General features: G+C 42.6%; 3 protein-coding genes across 3 annotated transcripts in view; 1 reads left to right on the top strand and 2 right to left on the bottom strand.

The window, feature by feature from the left end:
- Positions 1 to 8,681, bottom strand: part of spire1b (spire-type actin nucleation factor 1b) — a gene marked incomplete at both ends in the record, with an annotated part of 30,150 nt that extends 21,469 nt beyond the window's left edge. The window contains 2 exons of the mRNA XM_080857409.1: positions 5,931 to 5,962; positions 8,336 to 8,681. Of these exons, the coding sequence (XP_080713535.1) occupies positions 5,931 to 5,962; positions 8,336 to 8,681 (378 nt within the window). The remainder of the gene's footprint in view (positions 1 to 5,930; positions 5,963 to 8,335) is intronic.
- Positions 8,682 to 9,505: 824 nt separating this feature from the next.
- Positions 9,506 to 13,459, top strand: cep72 (centrosomal protein 72; the record flags this gene model as incomplete). Its single annotated transcript, XM_080857631.1, has 12 exons — positions 9,506 to 9,578; positions 9,874 to 10,001; positions 10,407 to 10,599; positions 10,737 to 10,851; positions 10,947 to 11,110; positions 11,222 to 11,280; positions 11,367 to 11,409; positions 11,655 to 11,888; positions 12,071 to 12,231; positions 12,532 to 12,628; positions 12,801 to 12,979; positions 13,319 to 13,459. 12 exons carry the CDS (start codon positions 9,506 to 9,508, stop codon positions 13,457 to 13,459), a joined length of 1,587 nt encoding a protein of 528 aa, XP_080713757.1.
- Positions 13,460 to 18,333: 4,874 nt separating this feature from the next.
- Positions 18,334 to 25,733, bottom strand: tppp (tubulin polymerization promoting protein; the record flags this gene model as incomplete). The annotated part of the gene is made up of 4 exons (XM_080857365.1): positions 18,334 to 18,572; positions 18,783 to 18,936; positions 21,863 to 22,189; positions 25,633 to 25,733. The coding sequence occupies 4 exons, from the start codon at positions 25,731 to 25,733 to the stop codon at positions 18,369 to 18,371; spliced, it is 786 nt and encodes a 261-aa protein (XP_080713491.1). The 3' UTR covers positions 18,334 to 18,368.
- Between the last annotated feature and the right edge of the window lie 1,029 nt (positions 25,734 to 26,762).

The raw sequence follows: 26,762 nt of genomic DNA on the forward strand, positions 1-26,762 counted from the left end.
GTAACCTGGACCTCATACAAGTATAAAGTGCGGCCTTCAGGGAAACCTACAGCACTATTTCAGTGCACATCCCCCATGCATTTCCTAGATGAAACTGGCATTCCTTAGATTAACTGAATGTAGGTACAGGTCTGTTCTACTGCTGGCTGTGAATATGCTAATCCCTTTAACAATGTATCACTGCATAAGCATCTATAAATTAAATAGAGTTCTCCTTGTGAGTTTAATGCTATAGGATCTAAACCTGAGGTGGCCAATGTTGTACATTTGGTTTATTTGAATGCTCCATTCAACGTTCATTTTTGAGATAGAATGAGAATAATGATGGCTTTCATGTTCATCTAGATTGTAATGATAGTATCTACAAAACCAGCAATGAAAATACAGAATAAATACATTCAATGACTTCAAAATAATCTAGAAAATGTGGCCATGCTGCACCGATTAAAACTGTGCCACTCACAGTAAAATGAATGAATCAGCATTGCATTGTTGCCCTTGGTAACTGCGGTCATGCCTTACATAATCAACTCAGAGAATTCTCCAGGATCCAGGGCAAGAACTAAATAGACACGCACAATAAATATGTCTACACACAGATATAAAACTCTTCCTCCCGCATGTCTGTCAAATCATGTCCATCTTTAATTTCCTATTAGATTTTACCGGAACAGGAAAGCAAAACTGTCACATATCTCTACAGACGAAAAATGATTTTTAGACAACAATAAGAGTGCCCTTTTTTAAAAACCGACCGAAAATACAAAATAAAGTTAGACCATCAGACTTAATTTGAGACCAGTATATTATTACGCAGCATCTGAACAGGGCCTCTCTTCAAAACACTTAATAACCCATATTTCAGACTAGAGCAGGAAATAAATTGGATGGGAACACAGTTTGGTTTCACCCCCTGACAGACTGTGACTAGCTCACCTTGGAAACCCAAGCCAGGGGTACGAAGAAGCTGAGAGCTTTATGAGGGAGGAGGCCTGCTTCTGCTTTCAGGGGGCCCACTCAGCACCAAACCCACCCTCGCTAAGCAGAGGCGGCCCAATAATGGCAGCTTTGTCTGCGCCAGTATCCCTTGCCCTTTGATGTGCCCCATGTCATAAAGAATGAACAGTTGCCTATTTCATCCCGGAGAAAAATCCTGACCTCCCTGTCAAACTGGGGTGACCTGCAGCAGCAATAAAGGGGGCTGTTATGGAGTACGCTGGATTTCACAAAGGTAACACAAAGGTGGAGTTATGTCTTGAGTCTGAAATGTTTCCTTAGGTTATGAATTGTAATTTAGAATGTTCGTCTAGAAATAAGTCCCTAGATCAGAATGAATAAATATTATTTTCAATAAAAGTTCAATTTGATGTGATATGTTGTTCTTGTCCTGTTTGTCTATGTTTTGACAAGCTCAGCAGACATGGAACAGAGATGGTAAAGACAAAGGCCCTTAGTGATCTTATGAAATTTTTATAGTATGCTCTCAAATAAAAGCACACACACACACTCACACACACACACACACACACACACACACACACACACACACACACACACATAAACTCCTCAAAAACCTGGGGAAGAGGCATACAGACAAATACACATGCAAAAGTGTACATATTTGTTGGCATGACTCTCCATTTTTTCAGTTTTTTTACATTAGGCCCTCAATCTGGTCATTTGAAGGTCATCTTCACTTCAAAATCCTCCTCTCAGGGAATAACAATCCATGGAGAAGTTAAAGGTGACAGTGAAGAGGTGGAGAGTAATGAGACCTAATCCACCACAGCAGAAGAAACATCACAAGACTAGATGCCTTTGATGATGCCATCCAGATCATTAGGAGCGTGCTCAGTCCTACACCAAGCCAAAGAACAGGAGAGATCTGGCATGTTTGACTCTATCCCCAACAACAGACCTAAACTAAAGACTGCAGGTTTGACCAAATCCCTGACAAGCGGGCCAGAGATAAAAGGCCCTGGTCAAGAAGATTCTAGAAGGTCAATCCTTAGTTGGCTTTTCTTCTCTCTAATTCATGTCCTCTCTCACCCTGACTAAGAAAGGCAGTATGTTTTGACTGGTCAATTAAGGGAACGGACAACAAGCTGTCTTGCGTAGAAGGGAGTGGGCAGCCTTGCCTTTGCTTTCTCTCTCTCTCCCTCTCTTCCTCTTTCCCTCCCTCTCCCTCTCCCCCAGTCTCTCTCTTTCTCCCTCTCCCTCCCTCCCTCTCTCTCTCTCTCTCTCTATCTCTCTCTCTCTCTATCCAAACCTGTAGTTTATAACCATGTGTCAGTGAGCCACACAGAGCAATCAGTCAGATCCTCCTGTAAGCTTAAGCAGACCATGAAACACATGATGTCTGCACTTTTCACACTTTTCATTACTTACTAGAGGGGCTGATACCAATATGCTGCCATTCTTACAGCCAGAAAACACTGGGGTGCACCACACTGCTCTCTCATAATGGGCTAAAGTCAATCAGCCGTTCTCTTTAGTTCATTAGCTGTCGCCAGCCAGTTGTGCACTGCTATTGTACCCTGCTACCCTCACTATGCTTGTATAACTAAAAATCCACATGCACCAAGCCAGCCAGCATAACTAAACAGAACTCATCACAACTTAACACATACAAAATTCACAAAATCAATACAACTGGGCTACAGAGACAGGGCATGTTGTGGAGGAGTGTCTTTATCGATCTCGAGTACAGCGTGTTGCGGCTATCGCCAGCCAGTTGTACACCGTTGTTGTATCCTGCCACCCTTGCTCTCTTTGTAACTATCAGCCAACCATTACTTAACATGACACATCATGACTCAAAACTAAACCGCCAGGCAGCCTCTCTCTCTCCCTCTCCTTTTATATCATATTGCTAATGCTAATACTGATACTGATAAAGTGGTACTACATTACCTACTAGTATTTGTTTACCTAAATGTATCTGCTTATCTCTTAACCAAATGTTCTTTCTTTTATAGAGTGACCTTTGCTCGTAATTGCGGATAGCTGTTGAAACATTGTTCATTATCACCCTGTCCATTTAGTTCATATACGTGTATTGGCAGCCAAACTAACTGTACCCACTCACTTTGTCTCTTTCTTAACTTCCTAGTGTAGACTATTTTTGCTTTGGGATGCTGCCGTAGCTTCTCCACCTCATCTACTAGTAGAAAGCACACTCTCATACAATTCTACCCCATACTCTGTGCTAGCATTTTCCTGAAATGTAAATAATTAACCATATAAACATCGACATAGTTTTCTGTTCCATTACTCTCCTTACCCTTGTATAGTAACCTTACGAGCATACTGTATACCCACTAAGCTGTTCTACAATATTGAATTATCCTTTATCAATTTTGTATGTATCATGTATACCATGGTATGTTTGTATGTATTGTATACATTTACCACATGTATGCTAGCGTGCTCCAGTGTATATTTGTATGATTTTATCTGTCATGTTCCTGATTGTTTCCCCTCCCCTTCTTCTCTCTCCCCTTCTACCATAAGGGTGATGGGAAGAATATGTAGTGGTATTCCTAACATTTCTAAAGGCATCAGTCAAAGGCAATGCTTGCATGCTCTCTCCCCACCTTATCCTCTAGCCATGTCATGTTTGTATGTATTGTGTACATTTAGCACATGTATGCTACCATGCTCACCCTGATACGCGTATGGTTTCATCTGTCATGTTCCTGATTGTTTCCCCTACCCTTCTTCTCCCTACCCTTCTCCTCCCTCCCCTTCAACAAGGATAGTTTTTCCTTGCCCCTGTCTCCATTGTGCTTACTCTTAGGGGGTTCATGCCCTGGTCTCTAGAAAGCACCTTGAGACAATTGTATTGTTTTGGTGCTATAAATAAAATTGAGCTGAATTAAATTTTTTCACTGGTCTAGTCTAGACACTAGTCTAGTCACTAAGACATTTCTATTGCTGTTTAGATATGTTGCTTGAATCAGCAGGCAAATATTGTATCTATGCCTACCATAAAATCAATAAGTGTTACATAGTGCTGAAGGATGTTCAGCAACACCATGTACAGTATTTCCAAAGTTTCCACCTTTTCAAACTGCCAATGATTCACAATAATATCCCTACCAATAACTGATCAATAATATCCCTACCAATAGCTGTTTGCGTAATGATCAAATAACAATGCTGTGGAAACAAAAGGATTATAATTCACTGCTGGATGTATAGTGTGGGTGAAATAAAGATTCTCTATATTAAGCTCTAAATAGGTGTTAAGTATCTCATTATCGAAACATAACACTCATTTCCTTTAGATGAAGCATGACTGAGTGGCTTGCCTAGAGAAGTAAAGGACTATCCAGGGAATGAGGTGAATTAAAACTGGGACACACATACAATATCTTTTGATCTGTAATTTTAGTTCTCTCTCTAGAGGGTATATGGCCCGAGACAGGCACTGGTAATCATTTGTGTCAGCAATTCCACATAGTGATGATGATTCCTGTTCCCATTCCTATTCCCATTAACCCGACATCCACACATCCTGTTCCTTGACTGACTTTGGAGTTTTCTTCACCAACCCGCCGTGAGAACTCATCTCTGCTGAAAAGCTGCTTAACAGGGATTTGTCTCAGATTCTCTCATTCTCTCAGGGGTGGGCCATGCACCGTTTCAGTGTGTGTGTGTGTGTGTGTGTGTGTGTGTGTGTGTGTGTGTGTGTGTGTGTGTGTGTGTGTGTATGTGTGTGTGTGTGTGTGTGTGTGTGCGTGTGTGTGTGTGTGTGTGTGTGTATGTGTGATAAAGAGTGTGTGTGAGGAGAGAAAGTTGTGAGAGAAAGTGCGTTTGAAATGTTTGTAATGTGGTCATTGTTACCTTGCACTGTGCACTGCATGTGCGTTGGTGTATGTTGGTATGAGAGTGTGCATGTGGACGTCTATGAGTGTACATGTGTGAGTCTATGTGTGTATGTGTGTGTGTGTGTGTGTGTGTGCGCATGATCATGTGAGTGTGTTAGTGGGTGTTCCATCTGTTCCGGGTGCTGCACTAACTGGCCATCGTGCCTCTCCAGGCCTCCCACGGCAGCCAAGCAGCACTGATGCACACACACACACACCACTCCACATCACCCACCCTCAAGACTACAACAGCCACTCACTCCAATCAGGCAGGCTCACGTTTGACACTGACCCTGGACCAGCACCAATAAAAAATGTCTGACACAGACAGAATACAAGGAAAACATGTTCTTCAAACACTAGAACATCGTTTGATTTGAATTTCCGAGGGAGCCTTTTGGAAATGAAGAGCTGTGGGGTAACCACTGACCGTGTGGTAAACCTGTCTGGGCAAGGGAGATGCTTGGAATGCGAGCGATAATCTCAGCAGGGAAATCATTACTACTCCTCTCTAATTGGGGTTTAAATGTCAACAGCCACTGACATCAAAGAAATAAAAATCTATGTGACATTTCCATTGTGCTTGCTACGTTAAGTTGCCGAAATCCCATTTACACTTTGTGTTAATGTACGCATCTGAAGAGGCACAGGCCGCGTCAATATGCTGTCTGGAGTGTCACAAACGCCACATATCGAACTAGTGTGTATTGGTATCTACATCGTTCACAAGATAATATAATGTGTACAGGGGGTCTGAGGGCCATCATTTAGACAAACAGAAGATTCTGAACAGTTTATGGCAATTGCCACACCTGTTATGATCTGTTCATTTATATTAAAGTCTAACCTGAGGCCTACACTTCATAATATGTGGAATGTGTTACTGAGACACCTCTGTGGACAGTACATGCTGACTGTTGGGCCCTCTCTGTCACTCAATTCAACCATTGCCATTTTAATAGCACAGCCTGCTGAGACTGAGAGACTGAGAGAGAGAGAGAGAGAGAGAGAGAGAGAGAAAGAGAGAGAAGGACATGGTGACATCACTCAATCACTCACCTGTTTGGATGTGCAAGCTGAGGCAAAGGCATCTGTGGAAAAGAGAAAACCAAAGTAAGATGGGAAAGTATAGAGAAACACACCAGCCATATGAGTATTACGCAATAGGGAGGCTAGCAGCGGCTCTGTCTGCTTATGTAAAGGACATGTGTGTATTCTTGGCAACTCACTCTATTTATTACTTCAGAAATACATTTGAAATCAGAGCGAAACCTAGATCAGTTAAATCAATACATCTGTGGCAAATCATGCTAAGTAAATCCACAAATTTCCATTACATTTTCTTGAAGAAGACAACTTATTTTAAAGTAAGCCATCAAATGTATGGTGTAGTCCTCTCTAAATAATACATCACCATTCACTCCAGTGACCCATAGGATTGTATTGTGAGTACCGTAGGTAAATCTAAAGGATGTTCACATTTTCCCCCAACACACATTCCCTGACCATCCATCACAAACCAAGGTATGTCAACTAGTGATGACCCACATGTTTTCTGCCCTGGTCTTAACTTTAATATGTCTCTATAGACAACAGAAGCATTTGAACCATCTGTTTTGACTACAGCTGAACAACAAGCACCACTGTCCATCATCAGTCAGTGCGAACAAATGGTTCTATTGTAAGTGAGTGAAAGGAGCCCAGATAGGTGCCTGAGTGAAAACATTTTAATGGCCTTCTATACAAAAACAGCTATCTGGTTAAATAAAGCCATTATGCCTATAGGTTCTCCATTATGATCATGCTTCACTGTGTTCCCAAAAAGTAAATCCCAGTATACATGGGGCTTGCCACATAAAAAGGGATAATGGAGGGATGTGGGAGGCCTATCTAGCAATTTACAAACTGTCACGATGCAATCAAGTTCCCATCAATCCCCATCCCAAAGACCCTCATGGCAGGCAGATTCTGCATCTCCAGGGAGCTAATGTAATGACATCCATGGTCTGGAGATCTATCTGAAAGTTCAAGGAAGCACAGCATGTCCTGCCACAGGTCTGAGATAGACAAACAGAGATGGAAATAATGACATGCTCATCCTTTTAGGCAAAGTCTGTCTAGTCCTCATGAGACAAAGTGCTGTCGATGACAGATCTATAGTTGAAAAACATTAAAGTTAAATTTATTGTGGTTTATGGCGATCACCACATGGCCAGGGCATCTGGTTGTGCAAGGCTGATGCATTCATGTGGCTCAACTACTGTCAAACACGGCAAAGAACAGACAAGGTAGCTACCATTTAGGTAGCAATCTACTTGCACAATGCAAGTTGAAAGCAAAAAGACCTAAAAACATACGGGCTGAACCTTGGGTAAGACAAGGCTGAATGACTTCTCCTATCAAGTCCAAAGGGGCACTTGTGTGGAGTTGCGGTGGTTCATGAATCTTGGTTGGACAAGAGGAAAGCATGCAACATCCAAACAAGGGCTAAATTTGTCTCCACAAACAAGTCATATTCCTGATTACTCCTTCGGCATGAGGAAGTAGCTCAACTAATTTGTATACTCACCCATGGAACACAGAAGGACACACCCAAGGAACACAAAACCAATGCCAAGACACCTCTCTAGCTGAGTGTTTTAAAGCATGACATGAGATAATGTCAGCACAGTGACAAAGCAAGACTGACACCACCCTTTTAAGTCTCTTGCTACACAAATTACATACTGGTGCAGGCATTCTATATTGTGAGTAAGTATTATTCCTTTCCAAAAATAAAGTTACAAGCAAATGTTTAACAAGCTGGGTAGCACCAGTACATCAATAGCACATACTAATAGTTTTATGGTGACAAAATTAATACAAACAATAGAGCACTTCATCAACATACCACTGACACTGAGTTATAATGTGGACTACAGGCCGTACTTCATGCATTCACTGTTTAAAATGAGAATATCTGAGCATTCTAACACAACCTCAGGGGCCTTAGTGGCGACAACACAGAGGCGTTCTCTCGTCAACACCCCTAGCCACATCACCCAATAAGACAGCCAAGACAGTTCGATATATTCACACATGCGTTGCCATCTTGAAGCAATTCACTAGACACTCGGTCAGGCGCAAGGACGACACGTAGACTATACTCTGTTTTCAGCCGCTGGAAGGCCCATTTACACTACATAATTCTAGTTGCACATATGAACAGCATTAGCATGAGACAACAATGTTCTGTTCCATTATTTGCCCATGTTGCAAATAAAAATGATTGTATTACATGGTAGCTAAAACTAGCAGCTACCCCGGAAGAATTCAAATAATAAAGGATTTCATTCACAGTCTTCACAGTAGGCTAAGTGAAATACCATCAATGCAAATGAGTGCACAACCCACTCCAGATTATATAGTGAAAATAATATTTGTTGTTGTCATGGAGACAGTAAATTATTGCATAAGGAGTTTACCTGGATCACTGCCCTGATGTTGCAATCTGACAACACCATCTTTATGGATTTTCACATCACCGGGACCCTCAATCCTTTTCGCACTGTCCACTGCTACAGCACCGGCCGATTTGGAATTCCTCCTCCTATGTCCCTGCGCCAAAGACCTGCAGCACTGATAGCAGACAGCCCAAGCCTGCTCCTCGTTTATCGGCTGATTGTAAAGCATCAAAATCTCCTCCAGTGACAGCTGGTCGCTCTCATCGCTGTTCATGTTGGGATGCGCTGGAGTCGCTGGATCCCTGCGATCCTGATGGACCGCAGAATCCATCAGCTTCTCTTCGTTGGTATCTCGGCATTTCGCCATCCTCTCATCCTATCCACCAAGAGAGGGGTCAAGGGTGCGAAGAAGTGAGGCGAAAACAAAAATAAACAGACACTGCTGCAACCAGTCATTGACAGAGATGCAGTCCCCTCTCCTTGCAATATGACGCACTCCCATTCAATGGCCAGCTCCACGCCTTGCAGTGGTTTCGTATACAGAATAGTCATATGACGAGCTGAGCTTGCATGGTCTTAAAGCTAGATAAGTAACCTACGATGTGGCCTCTGGCCTGCAGAGCAAAGGTACTGAAAGGCGAAGCTACAGTTTTGCAGATAGTCGCAGAAACGTAACATAAAATGTAAAAATAGTTGATATTTAGCCATTACATTTTTACAAATATTTAATATGGAAATATTTGCATTTCCTTAAGATACTGATTAAATGTCAATGGAACATATTTTTTTTACATTTCCATATTCAATTACACCTGAAAAGCTTAATTGGCTGATCATATTTGTTTTTGCTAAGATTACAGTTTTTCTAAAGAATGCAAGAGAACTCACTTTTAGATTGTGATTGGTGTGAATAATTGTGATTCATTTGTTTCATATAATCATTTCAGCATCCCCTGTAATTAACCTTTCATACAGCGATTTTGCCTTTTAACGCAGGCCGACTTCTGTTTTGTTTATATTATTGCATTTTTGGAATACAGGCTATTCTTTTTACAGTCTTGGAACCGCTCACGTTCAGTCGTATTTCACTACACAGTTTTTGCCACTAGGTGGCACCGACGTTAATATAAATAGGTTTAGGGAAATGCGCATGCTTCCCTGATGCTTCCATCTGTCGTCTTGTTTTAAAACATGGCGGCAAAGGATTTGACAGTTACAGAAGAATGGATACGTGAGAATGTGCAGTTACACCATAAAGTTTTAGGTAATACGAGTCACCTCTATTAGGTTGTATATGGGTTTAAGGCAGTCTACAAACTTGGACCTGACGGAACAGTGCCATTCAACAAATGCAAGCTAGTGGCTATTTTATGCTAGACAATTTGCTAGCTACTAGATATCCTACCTAGCTAAAGATGATGCTTTGTAACGTCAGCCAGGTATCTGCTGGAGACGGCGTGACGTTAGCTACGTTAAGGAATACATTTGTAACAGCTCATGGCGTTAATGTGTTACATAGTACTTAAACAATTAAACTTTTTTGTTGTCAACTGTTTTAGCTGATGTCCGTACACTGTGCCTGCCCGGTAACATTGAGGGGAAAATAAGCCATATAGGAATGTCTCTGAAGAATTTCGTCCGTTTGAAGACACTAGACCTGTCCTACAATGCGCTTACCTCGGTTTCAGTGAGTACCAGTCCAGTTTTTGTATTTTTTATTGTATTTTTCATCACAGCTAAACATAGCACAAAAAGTAAGGACATTTGTGTTTGGTAGATTATTTTTTTGTTGTAACAATGTAACAATGGGATTGCCACTGGTTGCAGAATCACGTCTCGATGTCTCTCTGCAACGAGATTGCCTCCAATGATGACAAGCCTTGTGTGACCAGGCAGAGAAGATTTGGCACATTTTCCACATTTTCCATTTTCCACATACTAAACTCTGCTGCTCATCTTCCAAATGCATGTTCCTTACAAATGTGTGTTACAATGGTTTGTGCTATGTTAAGTTGTGTGAAATTAGAAGTAGTTGGATTGAAACTTTTATGTATTTTAATTAACTGCCAGTATTTGTTATATTAACCCACAGGGTCTTCAGCACCTAAAAATGCTGAAAAGCCTGAATTTGTACTTTAACAAAATATCAGCCTTTCAAGAAGTCATGACCCTTTCCAAGCTGAACAGCCTGAGAGAGCTAGACCTGAGACTCAACCCTCTGGTCAAGAAGCACCCAGAATACCGCCTCCACCTGGTGCATTCATTGAGCCAGCTGCGGAAACTTGGTATCAGTTTCTCACTTTGCTCTAAAATTGTTCACGCCTTTAAACCATTCCCTTTGAATAGTCACACAGCCATCTTGCAAACAGAGCGTAAAAATTTTAGTGTTATATTTTGTTGCTTATTGTGTGTGATCAATTAGATGACTGCCCAGTGAGGGATAGAGAGCGGAGAGCTGCCATCATGTATTTCCCCTCTGATGTGGAGCTCGAGCCCAAGCAGAAGACGAGTTGCACACCCAGCCACTCAGACCAGAGGTATGCTCTCTGAGAACACAGTATAAATGTCCTCTATTTTTATAATGAATATGAAGACTGGATGTCTTTCATATATCTAGTGTTGTGGCTTGCAGGACCAGTGATCTGAGAATGGCTGCAGTTCACAAGCTGACCCGAAGTCTGACGGTGCGGGATGGTAATGAGGAAGCAGCAGTGAACCATATAAACCACAGGAACAGGGATCAGATAAGTCCTCAGCCACCTGCACAGAAAGGACCGGAATCACCACTGGCACAGGGTAAGGAGGGGAACAGTGTTTCCTTCAAGGTCAGCTAAGCAAGTTCCTCAGAGCAAGAGGAATTCTGTATGTCTACTCTGACCTGATGTCCTGTTCTTTTCCTCAATGCAGAAATACCTGACGAAGTGATATACTTAGTTAATGATTATGAGTCCTACCTTCAAAAACAGGTAACTCTACTCTAAAGCATAGTACATACAATTTGTGATTGGTGGCATTTGGATTCCAGTCATGTTTCTGCTTGTGTTCATTACAGGACTGTGTAAAACCAGCCTTCAGACGTTCACAGAGCAATGATGGTAACTGTTCTCTCCTCTACCACCACTAGGTGGAGACATTCAATGCGATTATTTTCAGATCCAGAAAATTCTCTGATCACAAGAAACACATTTTGCACTTTGTGGCTACCCCCATAATAGTATGTTTTATAAGAGTGTTGTGTCTAGATTTGATACAAACAAATCAACAAATTGCTTTTAAACAATTTGGTTTTCTTGCTGAAAAGTACTAACACCATGTGTGTGAATATCCTGTATTTAACCAGCCTCTGGTGTCCAGCTAAGCATTCAGCTGTGCAGAAAAGGGTCTCTGACCAATGGTGGACCTTCAGGGCCTGCCAGTAACAGACCCAGAGTGACTTTTGCAGACTGCTATGTTACCGGATCCCACAGCATACATCCACTGCCAGCCAGCCGTGTGAAGAAGCCCTCGCCGCTCAGAATCCCAGCCACGGCAGTGTTCACACCAGACCCCAGAATGACCTTGCATCCTTCTGATGGTGCGACTACTTAAACTTCTTATCTGCTGATGATGTTTAATGGACTCCCATCAGTCTTACAAGCCGGCCTAATTACACAGTTATGAACAGTAAAAGCCTTCATTTCTGGGAGATGTTCACTTGTTTACCACAAAAGTATCAGTCGCATTTGAGAGCAAATATAATTTTCTCTCCCCATGTAGGAGATGGTCCGCCAGCTTCCATACAGCTAGCATCCCCACCCAGTGCCGCTGGGCAGAGCACTTTGGAGGTTGCTGATCTCTGTCGTCACGCACACCGGCTGTCCGGCAAGAGTGCAGAGGACAGGGGCTGCCCGGAGCCGTCAGACGCCAGACCTCAGAAGGTGAGTTAGAGGACACAGATCTGTTTACGCTGGGTGAATCACTGTAAATATACAAAAAAAACACCCTCAACTCCTAATGTTGATGAAAGCCTTGTCAGGAGTGTGTTTTTATTTAATCTATCCATGTTCTGCATGGCATACCTCCCCGGCCCTCCTCCTGCTTGACTTTACCAGAACATCGAAAAGAAAATATGCAATGAGTAGGCAAGCTGTTTTGCCTGGGGATCAAAAATGTGCTGTTGTAAGGTAATTGAAGCCTGTTGTTTGAACCATCCTCCTCCTCCTCCTCCTCCTCTTCAGAGCAGCTTCAGGAGGCCACTGGAGCTGCTGTTCAATATGGTGCATGAGCACTGGAGGACGGGCAAGAGGGACCCGCAGCACTACAAGACCTTCTTCAGTGAGTGACCTTCACCACTAAGCGCGTCCATCAGATCGTCCATACATCACAAGTTTTGTTCACCTTTAACAGGCATATTTTCTTTTCATTTGATTTTGGGCAGCTAAGTGACCTCCCAGTCTCCTCACAGACTCCTAACAAAAGCTCCTTTTGTGTCCTAAATGGTGTCCAGCTCGGGCTGTGCAGGTGCTGTCCCTGATGGAGAGAGAGCTGGTGAGCGGCGAGAGTGAGGCGCAGGCCCTCAGAGAGGAGGTGCAAGGCCTCAACGCCCAGGCTGAGGCTCAGGAGGACCACCACCAATCTGTGATCCAGAAGTTCTCCACCCAGCTAGAGAACGCACGCAGCTCCATTGTAAGTTGAAGGGTAAAAGGTCTCTGTATTTATGTAACCTCTGTCCCCTGTTTGTAGATGTGAACAGTTATATTGAGCCCTGCTGGACATGTGATTTCTATGCCTCTTTATCCACCTTGAAATGTCATTATTCTCAAAGCCTTTTTTGAACGGTTTTCTACAAACTTCATGTGTTACATCACCTCCTTATGGCGACCTCATATTACAGACCTCAGCCTTTTTCAGGCCCCTGTAACTGTGCCTGTACATAACAATTTTGAAAGCATTCCAACACTATGTAGCTAGCAATTTAGTTTTTTCCTTTGGATCTATTTGACACCTTCTGTTGTACTGCCACAGGAGTCCCTTGATGAGCAGCTGAGGAGTGTGTTGGAGGAGAATGTGTCTCTACAGAAACAACTCATAAACCTGGAGCAGAACCTCTTATCGTCCAGGATTAACAAAATGACTAGCGCCGGTGATAACGGTGGGTGCATCTGATGGCACGGACTGTTAATTTAACCCTTGAGCTGATACAGGGTATGTCATTTTGTAAGTGGCAGATGAGGTGTTTCTCCTGAAAGAAGAAGTGAATTCTCCGATGCATGTAATCCAGAGTCATTAAGTTTCCTTCCTTATAGAATGTTCATTTAGAATGTAATTTGGTCCAAGATGAGACCCAACCCTTGTCTTGGAGTGGCGTGTGTGTGTGTGTGTGTGTGTGTGTGTGTGTGTGTGTGTGTGTGTGGGGGTGGGGGGGGGGGTGAACTAGGGAGCTGCAGGGAGAGGGGTGGGTGCGGGGGGGATGCTGTGGTTGGTCTGGTAGAGATGCTGCTGGGTAGGTAGTCATGGGGGGGTGGGACCAGAGAGCCCTCTAACATAAAGCCTTAAGCGTGAAATATACTTCTGCATCCTTCTCTGACTTTCTCCGCCCTCGAAAATAAATGGGCGGGTGGTCGGATTCAGAAGGATTTGATCGTACTTACAGGCCCTATACACTTCTACGACGGCTGTGGGTGTCGAAAGTAATTTACCACGGCAATATAATTATAAGGACGGCAACAGCGCTTTAAAACGTCGTTTTACATTATTCAAAGGTGAAAGATTAAAGGCAAGAGAATCGCCAGGTGTAGGCTACCTTCTCATTACGTGTGTGTGTTGTCAGTGTTTGTAATACAATGGTGTTGGCTGTAAATAAACTCCACTTCGCGTTTTTGACAATAAAATAAATCCCATTTAGGATAACAGCCTTCTTCCTATGTGCGGGAGTTTGTTTAACAGTTTAACTGTGCGGGAGTTGTCCCATTTCTCATGAGGCTTTGCTCCGACCATTCTACATTAAGAAACAAATTAAATCGCTGGCCAATTTATATTTGTGGTCATGAAAGTAATGTAACGTCTGAATAAAAAGAAATAGATCAAGATAGGAGGCTAAACAAAAATCAGTAGGCTGGATTAATGAAAGTGAGTTTGACACACAGCGTGAGTGAGATGTAGATAGACAACAAGTGTTATATATACTGGTTGGAATCAGCTGAAACCAGCTGTTGGAGAACTTGGCGATTATTTTCTTTTATGAGAGACATTGACTAGGTGGGTGATGATGACGTTGGGAAATAATGTCGTTGGGAAATAATGTTGTTAGTGGACCAATCACAGCCAAGGGGGTATCCGACTCTCTACGAAAAGTTAGAAAAAAGCGTTCTTCTCAGACCGGCTCTCCGAGGGCTCGGATGGGCGTTAACACCTGGGTGAATGTGTTGCCAAGGCGTGCCAAAGTGTCCCTCTACGACCGAATCGGAGAAGTAAAAATCGGCCTTTAGTGCTATAGCCACTTTGTACTCATTTTATAATGCTTCTATTTACACTGAGGATATTCTGTTTTTTTTATTTAGCATTGTATTTAGGGTGTAGTGCGAGATTCTTGACTAACTTCAGCTCATGCTGGGTATGAGGGCAAGATGTATCACTATTTCAGGCCATTTATGGATAAATCATCTGATTGTTTAAAATGGGAAGTATATAAAAGCACCTGACATAAAGCATAGAAATGACGGAATCACATGAACTATGGAGCCTAGACATGCATTCATACTCACCCATACACGTAATGTATTAACCTACCCCCTGTCTCCCACACATAAATATCAGTCATTACTGAAAGGCTGTATACCCTATTGTTTCTCTAGATCCTTGATGACCTCTCCTGCGTTTCTGAGGGAGCTGAGACAAAAGAAGTCATCCTCCTCCATCCTGACTGCAGAAACGCACACTGTGCCCTTTGAGCTCACAAGTGCCTCTATGTTCCTGATGTGCTAGAAGGCCATTGCATGTTTATAAGCTGGATTGCATGCGCTCTATTGAGATGAGGAATGATGAAAACTTGGCTTCTAAGTCATTTAAGTTCAGAAGGTTTTTTCTACTCTAATGCAATTGGATATTTATTGGTATGTATTTGATGAGAGATGGTTGTGTAATGGACAATCTTTTGTAGCCTTATATTTTTGGCTTGAGCAGTCAGGAAATCATGTTTGTATTGGACTAACTGAGAGCGCCATCAGACTTGCTCGGGTTTGCCTCGGGTGATGGGGCTCTCCTCGTTAAGCTCCGTCATTGTGTTTTAAGCACATATGGCCGACAGACTTTAATGGATGTTAACACTTGACCCAGTGGGGGATTTTGAAAATAGAAGCAATTCTTTTCGCCCCGTCTCGCTGTCTGATTGATTTTTTACTTACTGTGGTTTGTGTTTCCAGAAACCTTGGACTAAAATAATATCTGAGTTTGTTTGAATTCAATTCAAGTTTGTAGTGGTAGTCACCAATCAACTGTTTCTCTTCATATTACAAAGGGAATCAAGCGAATCAAGAATTTTCTGTCAGAACAAAAGAAATCTGTGATATCATGGCCATGACCCAAGCTCTATTGTACCAGTGTATTCCCCTGACCCCACTCTGTCCCCTAGTACACTGCCAAATGACATAATCACTAACACCCTCATTTCTCAGGGTCAAAGAGTGTAAAACACACACACACACACACACACACCTAACTGTCATCCAGTGAGATCATACACTTACACTAAGACACAAGATTTTGCCAGGAATTTTGTATATATGATCATGTCAGATTTAAGGATTGTGACATAAGGCAATAACATGCAGCGCGTGATCTACTCAGCACAGGCTTCAGTAAAACAGGTTAACATGTTGCTGTCCAGGCAAGGTTTCATTTATTTTTTATTTTCAACAATGCTACAAAACTGGGACACATACTGCACGGTCTAAAGTACCATACCATGACCAGATAACATGCATCAGGGCACAAAACCATTAGAAAAAAGTTATTCTTAAAAAATAAGACAATATTGTTCCTCAACATAAATGGTGTACAATATTTGGCAGTAAGCACACAAACATCAAATCATACATTAAATACTTCCAACTGCTAGTACAGTAATATTTTCACATAAATACATGTCACTTTCTAGGCTAACTCTACTGGCTATGAATACGGAAGGAACAGTATGTCACTATGTGTGAAAAATAGATGTTCTGTAGAATACATACCTGTTATTCCCTTTCCTTCAGATAGTCAAATTAACTATCAATAAATATTTGTTTGTGGGAATTTTTGTCCCTCTTTGTAAGCTAAATTGGACTAATTCATTTTGAAGGATGGGGAAAGACATCAAGGGCAAACTTAAATGACAAGACCTGTCGTGCTTACCCTGTGCAGCTAAAGCGGTTTCAAATTTGGCTATTTAGTTAAAAACACATTTACTGTAAACATGGTTGCTTTTTGTCTGATCAGATAAATTGCACATAGTTCAAAATGTAGCAAAGTGGCTTAGTATGAAATGTATAAAACTAATTAATTTGCTTGTTAAAAAAGTAGTAAATGTGTGTGTTATATCATATGCTGGTTCAACATGATGGTGGTAGAACTACGGTATTCTGCTCAATTGAAATAAAGTCCAGACCGTGTGAAATACTGTGCTATACCACACAAACAAATTCAGGTTATTCATAGAACTTTTTCAGGTTGTCATTTCACCACAGAAAATGGCAATGGATGGCATTTTTGGACCATGCTAAGTTAAAATACACAATGTCTTGTCCTTCTGTATGCATTGTGTGGACATGAACAAAGTATCCCTGGTAACGTCAATGTTGTTAGCGCAAGCGATGCGTCTTAAACATAATGTACTTTATATGGCGGATACAATTCACAATGCACTGAAAAATGCACACAGATTACAAATATGCAGCCAGTGTTTTAGTTCAAGCTAAAATTGTACCATACCATATACTAGCATTCCATAAATAAAAGGGAGCACATAACTCAAAACAACACCATTTTTAAATACAATCTTGAATACCATATCTTTTGTTTCCAAGAAGCTAGCGGTTTCTGGTTTCCGAATGCGCGGCGCATAGTTGTACCTTACACTAATCGCGTCCAGTTGCTTATGTGCCGTTATAATTCAGTGGCCTTGGACCTGTGCACTAGGCCTACTTTTGATGGTCAGGGGAAAATGAACTTACTGTTTGTCCTGGAGTTGAAATGAAATAAAACATTTACACATGAACGGTACAGCACTGGTTTAACGTAAATTGTGAGAAAATAATAAGACCTGTCGTTAACCACTAGGATACATACAAAGACCAAATCCATTAACCTAATGAGTAAAACAGTATTATGGTATATCAGTGATTAGTGATTATCAAATCTTTTAAACAGTGAAAGGACAAGGTTAAGTGCCAAACATTGTGAAAGTGGTATACTGAGGGCTCTACTCTTTACCCTCTACCCAAACACTCACCAGGGAGAGGAGGACGCAAGTGAAGTATATTTAGAAACAATATACTTTCACTTCAACTACTTGTGTAAGGCAATGATAAAGTTTGTATGATTAAATAAAGGGAATCACTTCTACAGTTAAACGACTCAGAAAATGAATAGAGGAAAAACCAGTGAAAAGTGCAATCTAGTTAGATGATTTCTCATTGTTTTTCTTGGCATAATGATCCTCATAGCTCTTGGCAGTGTAAGGCCCTATTGCATTAGTAAGACTTCATAATTCATAGTGCTTTCCCCTCCATGGTGGTTCCTCTTAATGCTTGGCAGTTGCTTGGTATTGGTTAGGAATGTACCAGCTGGTCATGTCTTTGTGTAGATGTAAACAACGTTCCAGTTCTAAAACATCACTGGAAAAAAAGGAACTTGAACCACATCTCACTCACAAATGATAACAAACAATAACATTGAAATGGAAAATATTTCCTTGTTGTGCTTCTTTTTTTCTGTTTGGTGTTAGAACAAGAGACAGACAGAGGAGAGTTCGGGATGCGATTTAAGATGGTGTTTCTCTGCTAACTCTTCTGACTGGTGTGACCCCAGTAGCGCTTCACTCTGGTTTGGGCCTCGGCTGCATTTTCTTCTCGTACGAGCCTTTGTGTTTGTAGCCGGATACATAACCTGACTTGTCCAGGACGTCTACGCGGCCTGCCTTGCCTTTCCCACGGCCTGTCTCGTCGAAACGCTCCTTGTGTGAGCCGGTGAACTTGGTGGGGTCAGTCAGGCGTGACACTGTGGGCGAGGCCACTGCTCTCTGTGGAGGGAACAGAAGATCAGAGGATGGAAACCACTGGTTGCATTTTACTATTATCCAAGGTTTTTTCAGTATTTTAGTTCCCGTCAAAAAAAAAAGGGGCACTGACTACCAAATCTAAGAAAATAATGTTCTACATTACAAACAAAACTTAATCATTAAAGCAGGATCTTCATTGACATTTGATAAGAATAGGTCCTGAGTCCTTACTGTGACTCCAGCTATGACTGGTGATTTGCCCTCAATCAGCTTGAAGACCTCCTCTGCTGCCTCGTCATTGGTTTTGTCTTTGAACCGTTTCCTGGACAGCTCTGTGAGAGCTTCTTTGAACTCGTTGAATGTAATGGTGCGGCAGGATTTCTTCCTGTAACAATACATCAGTTAAAACAGTTGACTGTTCATTGTACTGTACCAGAAGTACTTAAACCACTACACGATAAAGGCCAGGGGAGAACTCTATTATCCTTACTAGCAGTCTTTGGAGAAGACCAGCCCAAAATGTAAAGAAAGTATTCCCATATAAGCTGTCCTGCCTCTCCGCTCTGAGCTCAAATGCTATTGCAAATGCCACTGCATGAGTCATAAACTACCTACCCTCCTAAAAAAAAACACTTTTGTAATCTCAACCATACTGACTACTGAACACTGGACTCTGTCGGTGACTTCACAGATACATTTCACTTTCTCTGAGGAGCAGATGAGGATGTTTGTATACCGACATGCCATCCCACACCAGACAGTGGCTATAACAGGTCTCTGATGTCTCTGGGCCAGCAGCCCACTGCATACTGTTAGCCCTCAGAGCTGTCTCGGATGTTTATGCTGTCTCACGAAACACATTTACCCCTGGGTGGGGGGGGTGGGGGTGTGTTTAATCCAACTGTGTCACGTTGCATTTCTACGGTAAAAAGTGCATAGTAACACAAATACAAACAACCACTGCTGTAGTGATAAATCACCTAAACAAAAGTCTGTAAAGCACACTGTATCCCAGGGCAACCTGCTGTCATAGCAACAAGCCTTAGTAAACACGCCTCTTTGGGTTTATTATTAATTTGACTTCTTCGGTGACCAGTTTTGTTTGGGCGATCCTTCAGTAGGGAACACTCCTGAGTTCCATTACTCTGAAGGCCTGTTCCATGCTGTCTAATGTCAGATCCCAAATTCTACTGGTCCCAGCTGGACATTCTCTGAAAAGCCTCCTCACAAAATAAGTCCACATATTGGTTCTAACCAGTATACATTTTTACAGCGTATTATGAAAGAACATAGTGGAGACACTTAATTAGGAAGTGGTTAGTTTGCTTCATTTCAGTCAATTGACACACGACTCAGTCAAAGCTTGCTTGCAGGCAAGCTGGATGGAAATAAAGGTTGGTGCTAAAAACGACTGCATCACTGACCTGGAACATTTCCTGACCCTCTAAAACTGACACATTTCAGCTTTTAATAGATCTTCTGGAATAGCAAGATGAATTAAGAGGAACAGAAACAAATTGTATGACTTCTGTTGGAGCTCTGTGATATAACACACAGCAACTGTAACATTGTGATATACAGTCTCTCCTTCTAGAGCAATTCTATGAAGCCGCAGACCCCATAAAGATGGTTAATTCTGTACAGGCTCTCGTGCGGCGTTGACCCAGCTATGATTAAAGCAGAAGGTTAGATCTACATCTCATGTCTACAGTCAGCTCCAGCTTATACACACCCCTCCCCCACATGACTCCTGCCTGGCCTTATTCTCTGCGACACACACATACACACACACACACACACACACACACACACACACACACACACACACACACACACACAGATGCATGCAGACTCTTCTGCTTCAGCTCACAGCCCAATATCATAAGGTACTTCATACACCACTCCAATGTGATATTATCAGGTTCTGTTGTTGGCAGAAAATGAATAATGTGACCTGACTGAAATCAGTAATCCTGCTCAGTGAACACCCTCTGCTCCCCTCCACTTGCTCTCTGCACAGCTACACTGTTCTATGCTACGCCCACAGCCTTGCTCTCTGCACAGCTACACTGTTCTATGCTACGCCCACAGCCTTGCTCTCTGCACAGCTACACAGTTCTATGCTACGCCCACAGCCTTGCTCTCTGCACAGCTACACTGTTCTATGCTACGCTCACAACCTTGCTCTCTGCACAGCTACACAGTTCTATGCTACGCCCACAGCCTTGCTCTCTGCACAGCTACACTGTTCTATGCTACGCTCACAACCTTGCTCTCTGCACAGCTACACAGTTCTATGCTACGCCCACAGCCTTGCTCTCTGCACAGCTACACTGTTCTATGCTACGCTCACAACCTTGCTCTCTGCACAGCTACACAGCTCTATGCTACGCCCACAGCCTTGCTCTCCGCACAGCTACACTGTTCTATGCTACGCTCACAACCTTGCTCTCTGCACAGCTACACAGCTCTATGCTACGCCCACAGCCTTGCTCTCTGCACAGGTACACTGCTCTGTGCTCCCCTACACTGTTCTGTAGAGTAGAATACCCCCCCCCCCCCCTTTTTGAGTTCAGTCAGGGTGAAGCAAAATCACAGCACATAATCGTTCAAGATCACAGAGACTCTTGATATCTAACAAACATAAACAGTACACACACAGAAATCCTTCACTCTGCACGCGGCACTGCTAGTCAGTCTGCTTGGCTGAAACATCAAAAACAGGGCAAAAAAAAAGAAATACAGTCCGCCTCAGCAACCATCTGTGCCACAACACAACAGTACTGCAAGTGGTCTGAATACTGTTTTCTGCAGTCGCATTCATTTAGAGTCTGCTGGATGCTGGACTGAGGGCTGATGACTGCATCTGGCCTGGAGATATCTGCCCCAAAGGGGGGTGAGCCATCCTGACCTATGCCTCGGTAATGTGACTGTGACGTTACACGAATCACCACTGTAGGACCACATCCTCTACTAAATCTGGGGCAAGTGCATAAAATAGACGGCTCCTCCTCTTACAGCATACAAATGGGATGCTGGGTATAGAGTTGCTTCAAAAGCAGGCTCCTTTGGTTTTTACCAAACAAGGGGACGAAACTGAAGTGTAACTGCACTAGTAATATATTTCACTCCCATGCAGGAAACTATTTGAAGAGGACCACAGATGCTTTATTAATTGTCAGGAGCTGCTATGCATTTTCCCCCTTTTTGCAATAGAGACCTATTTAGTAGTTAGTTACGGCACACATAACAGAACATTCTCTCCCCCTTTAAACCCAAGATCCCAGAACTCAGAACAGATGGTGGCCTACTTGACTTTGGAGAAGACGATGTCCACGTCTGTGAGAGTGATGGTCTTGCCGTCGATGACGCTGCAGTCTTTGCACAGCTTGGACCAGTTCTTGCCATGCAACTCCTTCCCAGTGGCGCGCGTGTCCCCGTGGACGGCGAAGCGGCGGAAGGCCTCCTCCAGTGCCGTCACCTCCACAGGGGTGCGCGCCCCGGCCCCACCCTCACTGACCCCGTTTGACTCCGACGACTGGCGTCTTGCCGCCCGGTCCTTTGACTGCTCGCTAGGTGGCCGCATAGGGGCGTGGTTGTTGTGCTTCGCCGTCTGAACTTTGAACTCCTCCCCGTTACTGAAGAGAGAGAGAGAGCTATTTCAAATGCCAGTGATATAACTCAGACTGATATTTCTCAGACCAGGTGGTGATATTTCTCACTGGGCATTAGGGGGGTGTAAATGCTGTGCTTTCATGCCTACTCACTGTTCTAAGACTATCCACACCCAGCTCGCCAGGGCCAGTGACTTTTACAGCATTCGCAAAAGCACACAACACACTAACACATTTTGTAATGACCTAAATAAAAAGGGCCAAGGGTCTAATAACATACTGTTATCCCTAGGTCACTGATTAGAGTTTGGGGCTTGATAACCATCATAACAGCCCTGTGCAATATTCCTCCTCAGAGTTTAGTTATTTTGTTAGCAGCAACTTATTGACTAGGCAGTCCTCTCAGCACTCCTTAAAAACATGGCCCAGAACTCCAGAGTGTGCAGAGTGGAGCTTTGAGAGCGAACACACGCCACACCCACAGTGTTCCCGGTAATAACAGTGTGCTATAGTGATGGCACAGCACATAATAAAAGAACAAAAGGTGGTTTCCATCGCAGTCTTGCCACCCTAAAAGTGCTGTTAACCCTAAAGGTAAACATCACCGTGTTTAATTGCCCCCATGATTTCCTGATCTCAGACTGCTCCTCTGCCTCAGGCTCAGATGATGGTTCCTTGTGGCAAGTGGTGTGGCAGGAGGGTACTCCTGTAGGCGTCAGTGAGTGGACAGATGTGGCAAGGGCCTTGGCACTTAGGTGAGGTTTAATAATAGGCCTGTGTGGAATGCACTACGAGGGCGCTGAGGAGTGTCCAGCAGCTCCCAGATGAACAGTAGGCCACACACCACGCCTGGCACATTTCAGAGTCGCCCAGCTAACAGAGTTTAAAAGTCCTCTTAGGAACTCAAAAACAAGAGTGAAGAACCATCAAGACAGCTGAAACCTGTACCACTGGGACCCTAACAGGCATCATGTTACATTTCCTCTCACATTTAAATATTTAACCATTTACATTTAATATTTACACTATCGTTCAAAAGTTTGGGGTCACTTATAAATCTCCTTATTTTTCAAAGAAAAGCACAGTTTTTTTCAAAGAAGATGACATTAAATGAATCAGAAATACACTCTATACATTGTTAATGTGGTAAATTACTATTCTAGGTGGAAATATCTGGTTTTTAATGAAATATCTACATATGTGTATAGAGGCCCATTTCCAGCAACTATCACTCCTGTGTTCTCATGGTACATTGTGTTTGCTAATCGCCTTAGAAGACTCATGGATGACTAGAAAAAACCCTTGAAAACCCTTGTGCAATTATGATAGCACAGCTGAAAACTGTTTTGCGGGTGGGGAAACTATAAAACTGGCCTCCATTTGAGCTATTCGAGTATCTGGAGCTTCAAATTTGTTGGTTCGGTTATACTCTCAAAATGGCTCGAAAAAGATAACTTTCATGTGAAACTCCCCAGTCTATTCTTGTTCTTAGAAATGAAGGCTATTACATGTGATAAATTGCGAAGAAACTGAACTTTTCCTACACCGGTGTGTACTACTCTCTTCAGAGAACAGCAGAAATTGGCTCTAACCAGAGTAGAAAGAGAAGTGGGAGGCCCCGGTGCACAACTCAGCAAGAAGACAAGTATATTAGAGTGTTTAGTTTAAGAAATAGACGCCTCACAGGTCCTCAACTGGCAGCTTTTTAAATGGTACCCGCAAAACGCCAGTGTCACCTTCTACAGTGAAGAGTCGACTCTGGGATGCTGGCCTTATAGACAGAGTGGCAAAGAAAAAGCTATATCTGAGACTGGCCAATAAAAAGAAAAGATTAATATGGGCAAAAAACACAGACATTGGACAGAGGAAGATTGGAAAAAAGTGTTCTGGACGAATTTAAAGTTTGAGGTGTTTGGATCATACAGAAGAACATTTGTTAGACGCAGAACAGGTGAAAAGATGCTGGAAGAGTGCCTGATGCCGTCAAGCATGGTGGAGGTAATGTGATGGTCTGGGGCTGCTTTGGTGCTGGTAAAGTGGAAGATTTGTACAAAGTAAAAGGGATTTTAAATAAGGAAGGCCATCACTCCATTTTGCAACGCCATGCCATACCCTGTGGACAGTGCTTGATTGGAGCCAATTTCCTCCTACAACAGGCCAATGACCCAAAGCGCACCTCCAAATTATGCAAGAACTATATAGGGAAGAAGCAGGCAGCTCGTATGCTGTCTGTAATGGAGTGGCCAGCGAATTCACCAGATCTCCACCCCATTGAGCTGTTGTGGGAGCAGCTTGGCCGTATGGTACGCAAGAAGTGCCCATCAAGCCAATCCAACTTGTGGGTAGTGCTTCAGGAAGCGTGGGGTGAAATTTCTACAGATTACCTCAACAAATTAACAGCTAGAATGCCAAAGGTCTCCAAAGCTGTAATTGCTGCAAATGGAGCCTTTTTTGGCAAAAGCAAAGTTTGAAGAACAAAATGAATATTTAAAATAAAAATCATTATTTCCAACCTTTTTAATGTCTTGACTATATTTTCTATTCATTTTGCAACTCATTTGATAAATACAAGTGTGAGTTTTCAAGGAAAACATGAAATTGTCTGGGTGACCCCAAACTTTTGAACGGTAGTGTATATGTATTTAGTAAAACAAGCTATGATACAAAAGGCAAAAATATAATACATTCCAAGGAATCCTAGGACTCAGACACAGCCTTGACACAGACACAGGCAGTCCCTTGTATCTGTTTTTACTGGACCAGTTGAGGAAAGTGCAACATCTTTTACCTTTTAAAAGTGTAATAACTGATGATAACCCATATAAGGGATTACAGTGTGTGTGAGCTGTGGACCTGTAAGGTTATGGCTTACTGCTGCTGTCCTGTTGGCTCTGTGACAAACTGCTGATGAAATGGTGTTTTCCATCACAGCTATAAGCTCATTTAGAATTAGGGGTGTGTTCAAAATATCGATACGGGGATACATCGTCGCGGGCCTCTTTACGATGCGTGTATCGATACGGAGGCGTCAGTATCGATACTTCACGCGCAACAAAAAAAAAAAAAAAAATTTTTTTTTTTTTTTTGTCTGTTTTTTTGTACAGCGTCTACTTGGTTCATGTGCCTGCCTGCATACTTTGCCCATCATCCAGTTGATGGTATAATTTGAAAGCAGAGTTTCTGTAGAATCCACATGAGGTGACAAATATGTTATGATGTACTGTCAAGGAGTTACAGGCATTTTTTTTTTGTTATAAGCCTAAAATATCGGGATACGTATCGTATATGTATGTATCGCATGTATCGCGATACATATCGTATCGCGACCCCTGTATCGGGATGCGTATCGTATCGGGAGGTGGTTGGCGATACCCACCCCTATTTAGAATGTGATGAGGTATACATAAAATATAATAGACTAATGAGTTTACATAACTGCACGGTGACATGCACAGCTGTGTACTCACTTAGGGCCTGTGGGAGCGTGTGAGCCCTCCATCTCCCCCTCTATGCTGCTACAGCTTGTAGAATCTCTTGGTTTCTTGATGCAGCTGAAAGACAATGACATGATAGTGAGTGAATATACTGTGTGTGTGTGTGTGTGTGTGTGTGTGTGTGTGTGTGTGTGTGTGTGTGTGTGTGTGTGTGTGTGTGTGTGTGTGTGTGTGTGTGTGTGTGTGTGCTTGTGTGGGTACGTGTCTGTTGTATGAGAGTTATCTGTTTGTGGCACAGTTCAAAGAGACAAGACTTATAATCCTGCTTTCACTTTCACAATGACACAGTTGTTTATAGCCTAGTTAATAGATAATCAGTCCTGGAGAGAGACACTTTATGACCTAAACAGAGGAGTACAAATACAAGGATATTGAAATACAGTTTTACACCATATGATAAATGTCAAAGAGATAGAAAAAAAAAAACATGTGTCCTCAAATATATATATTTAAGCCCACCATGATTGTATGATCAAGAACAACAAACTCCAATAACACACTCCTGTTCCTCTTGTGGATCTCTGTTGCTCACCTTTAAAATTTTACTCTTGCTATTCCTTGATAAAGCTGGTCTCCCTGCTCTTTCCCTTTTACCCCCTGCCTTGGTGTATGAAGTCATTCCACTGATGACAGCTGCTCTGCCCTGTGTGTGATGCTCATTAGTGCACAAGCCTTTTTTCCTCTGGTTGTATTGGAACCAGATATATGCCACGCTAACTTTCGGAAATATAAACAAACAAACGAGGTTTGCATCATTACGAGATGAGTCTTGATGAGGACCACCAGGTCGATGCAAAGAGCCCAATACAAAAGCACAATTTTAAGAACAAAATGATGGGCACCATATATCACTTCCATGTGTGTTTACATCTAACTGAACTCTGAACTGTTGCTAAAAATAAAACAAGAGACCCACAAGGTGTTCCTATGGTACATATGCTGTTTCTCATCAGCACTGAGAGTAAACAAAAGAATGACACCAGGCTCACCTTCCAGTCGCTCCCATAACTTGCAGGCTTCACAACGTCACAGCGACAGCCTCAGTGGCCCAGTGTTGCCATGACAAAATACACCCTAGCAAGCTCTCTATTACCTCTCCATTA

The sequence above is a fragment of the Sprattus sprattus genome, assembly GCF_963457725.1.
Source record: "Sprattus sprattus genome assembly, chromosome: 19".
Taxonomy (NCBI): Eukaryota; Metazoa; Chordata; class Actinopteri; order Clupeiformes; family Clupeidae; genus Sprattus; species Sprattus sprattus.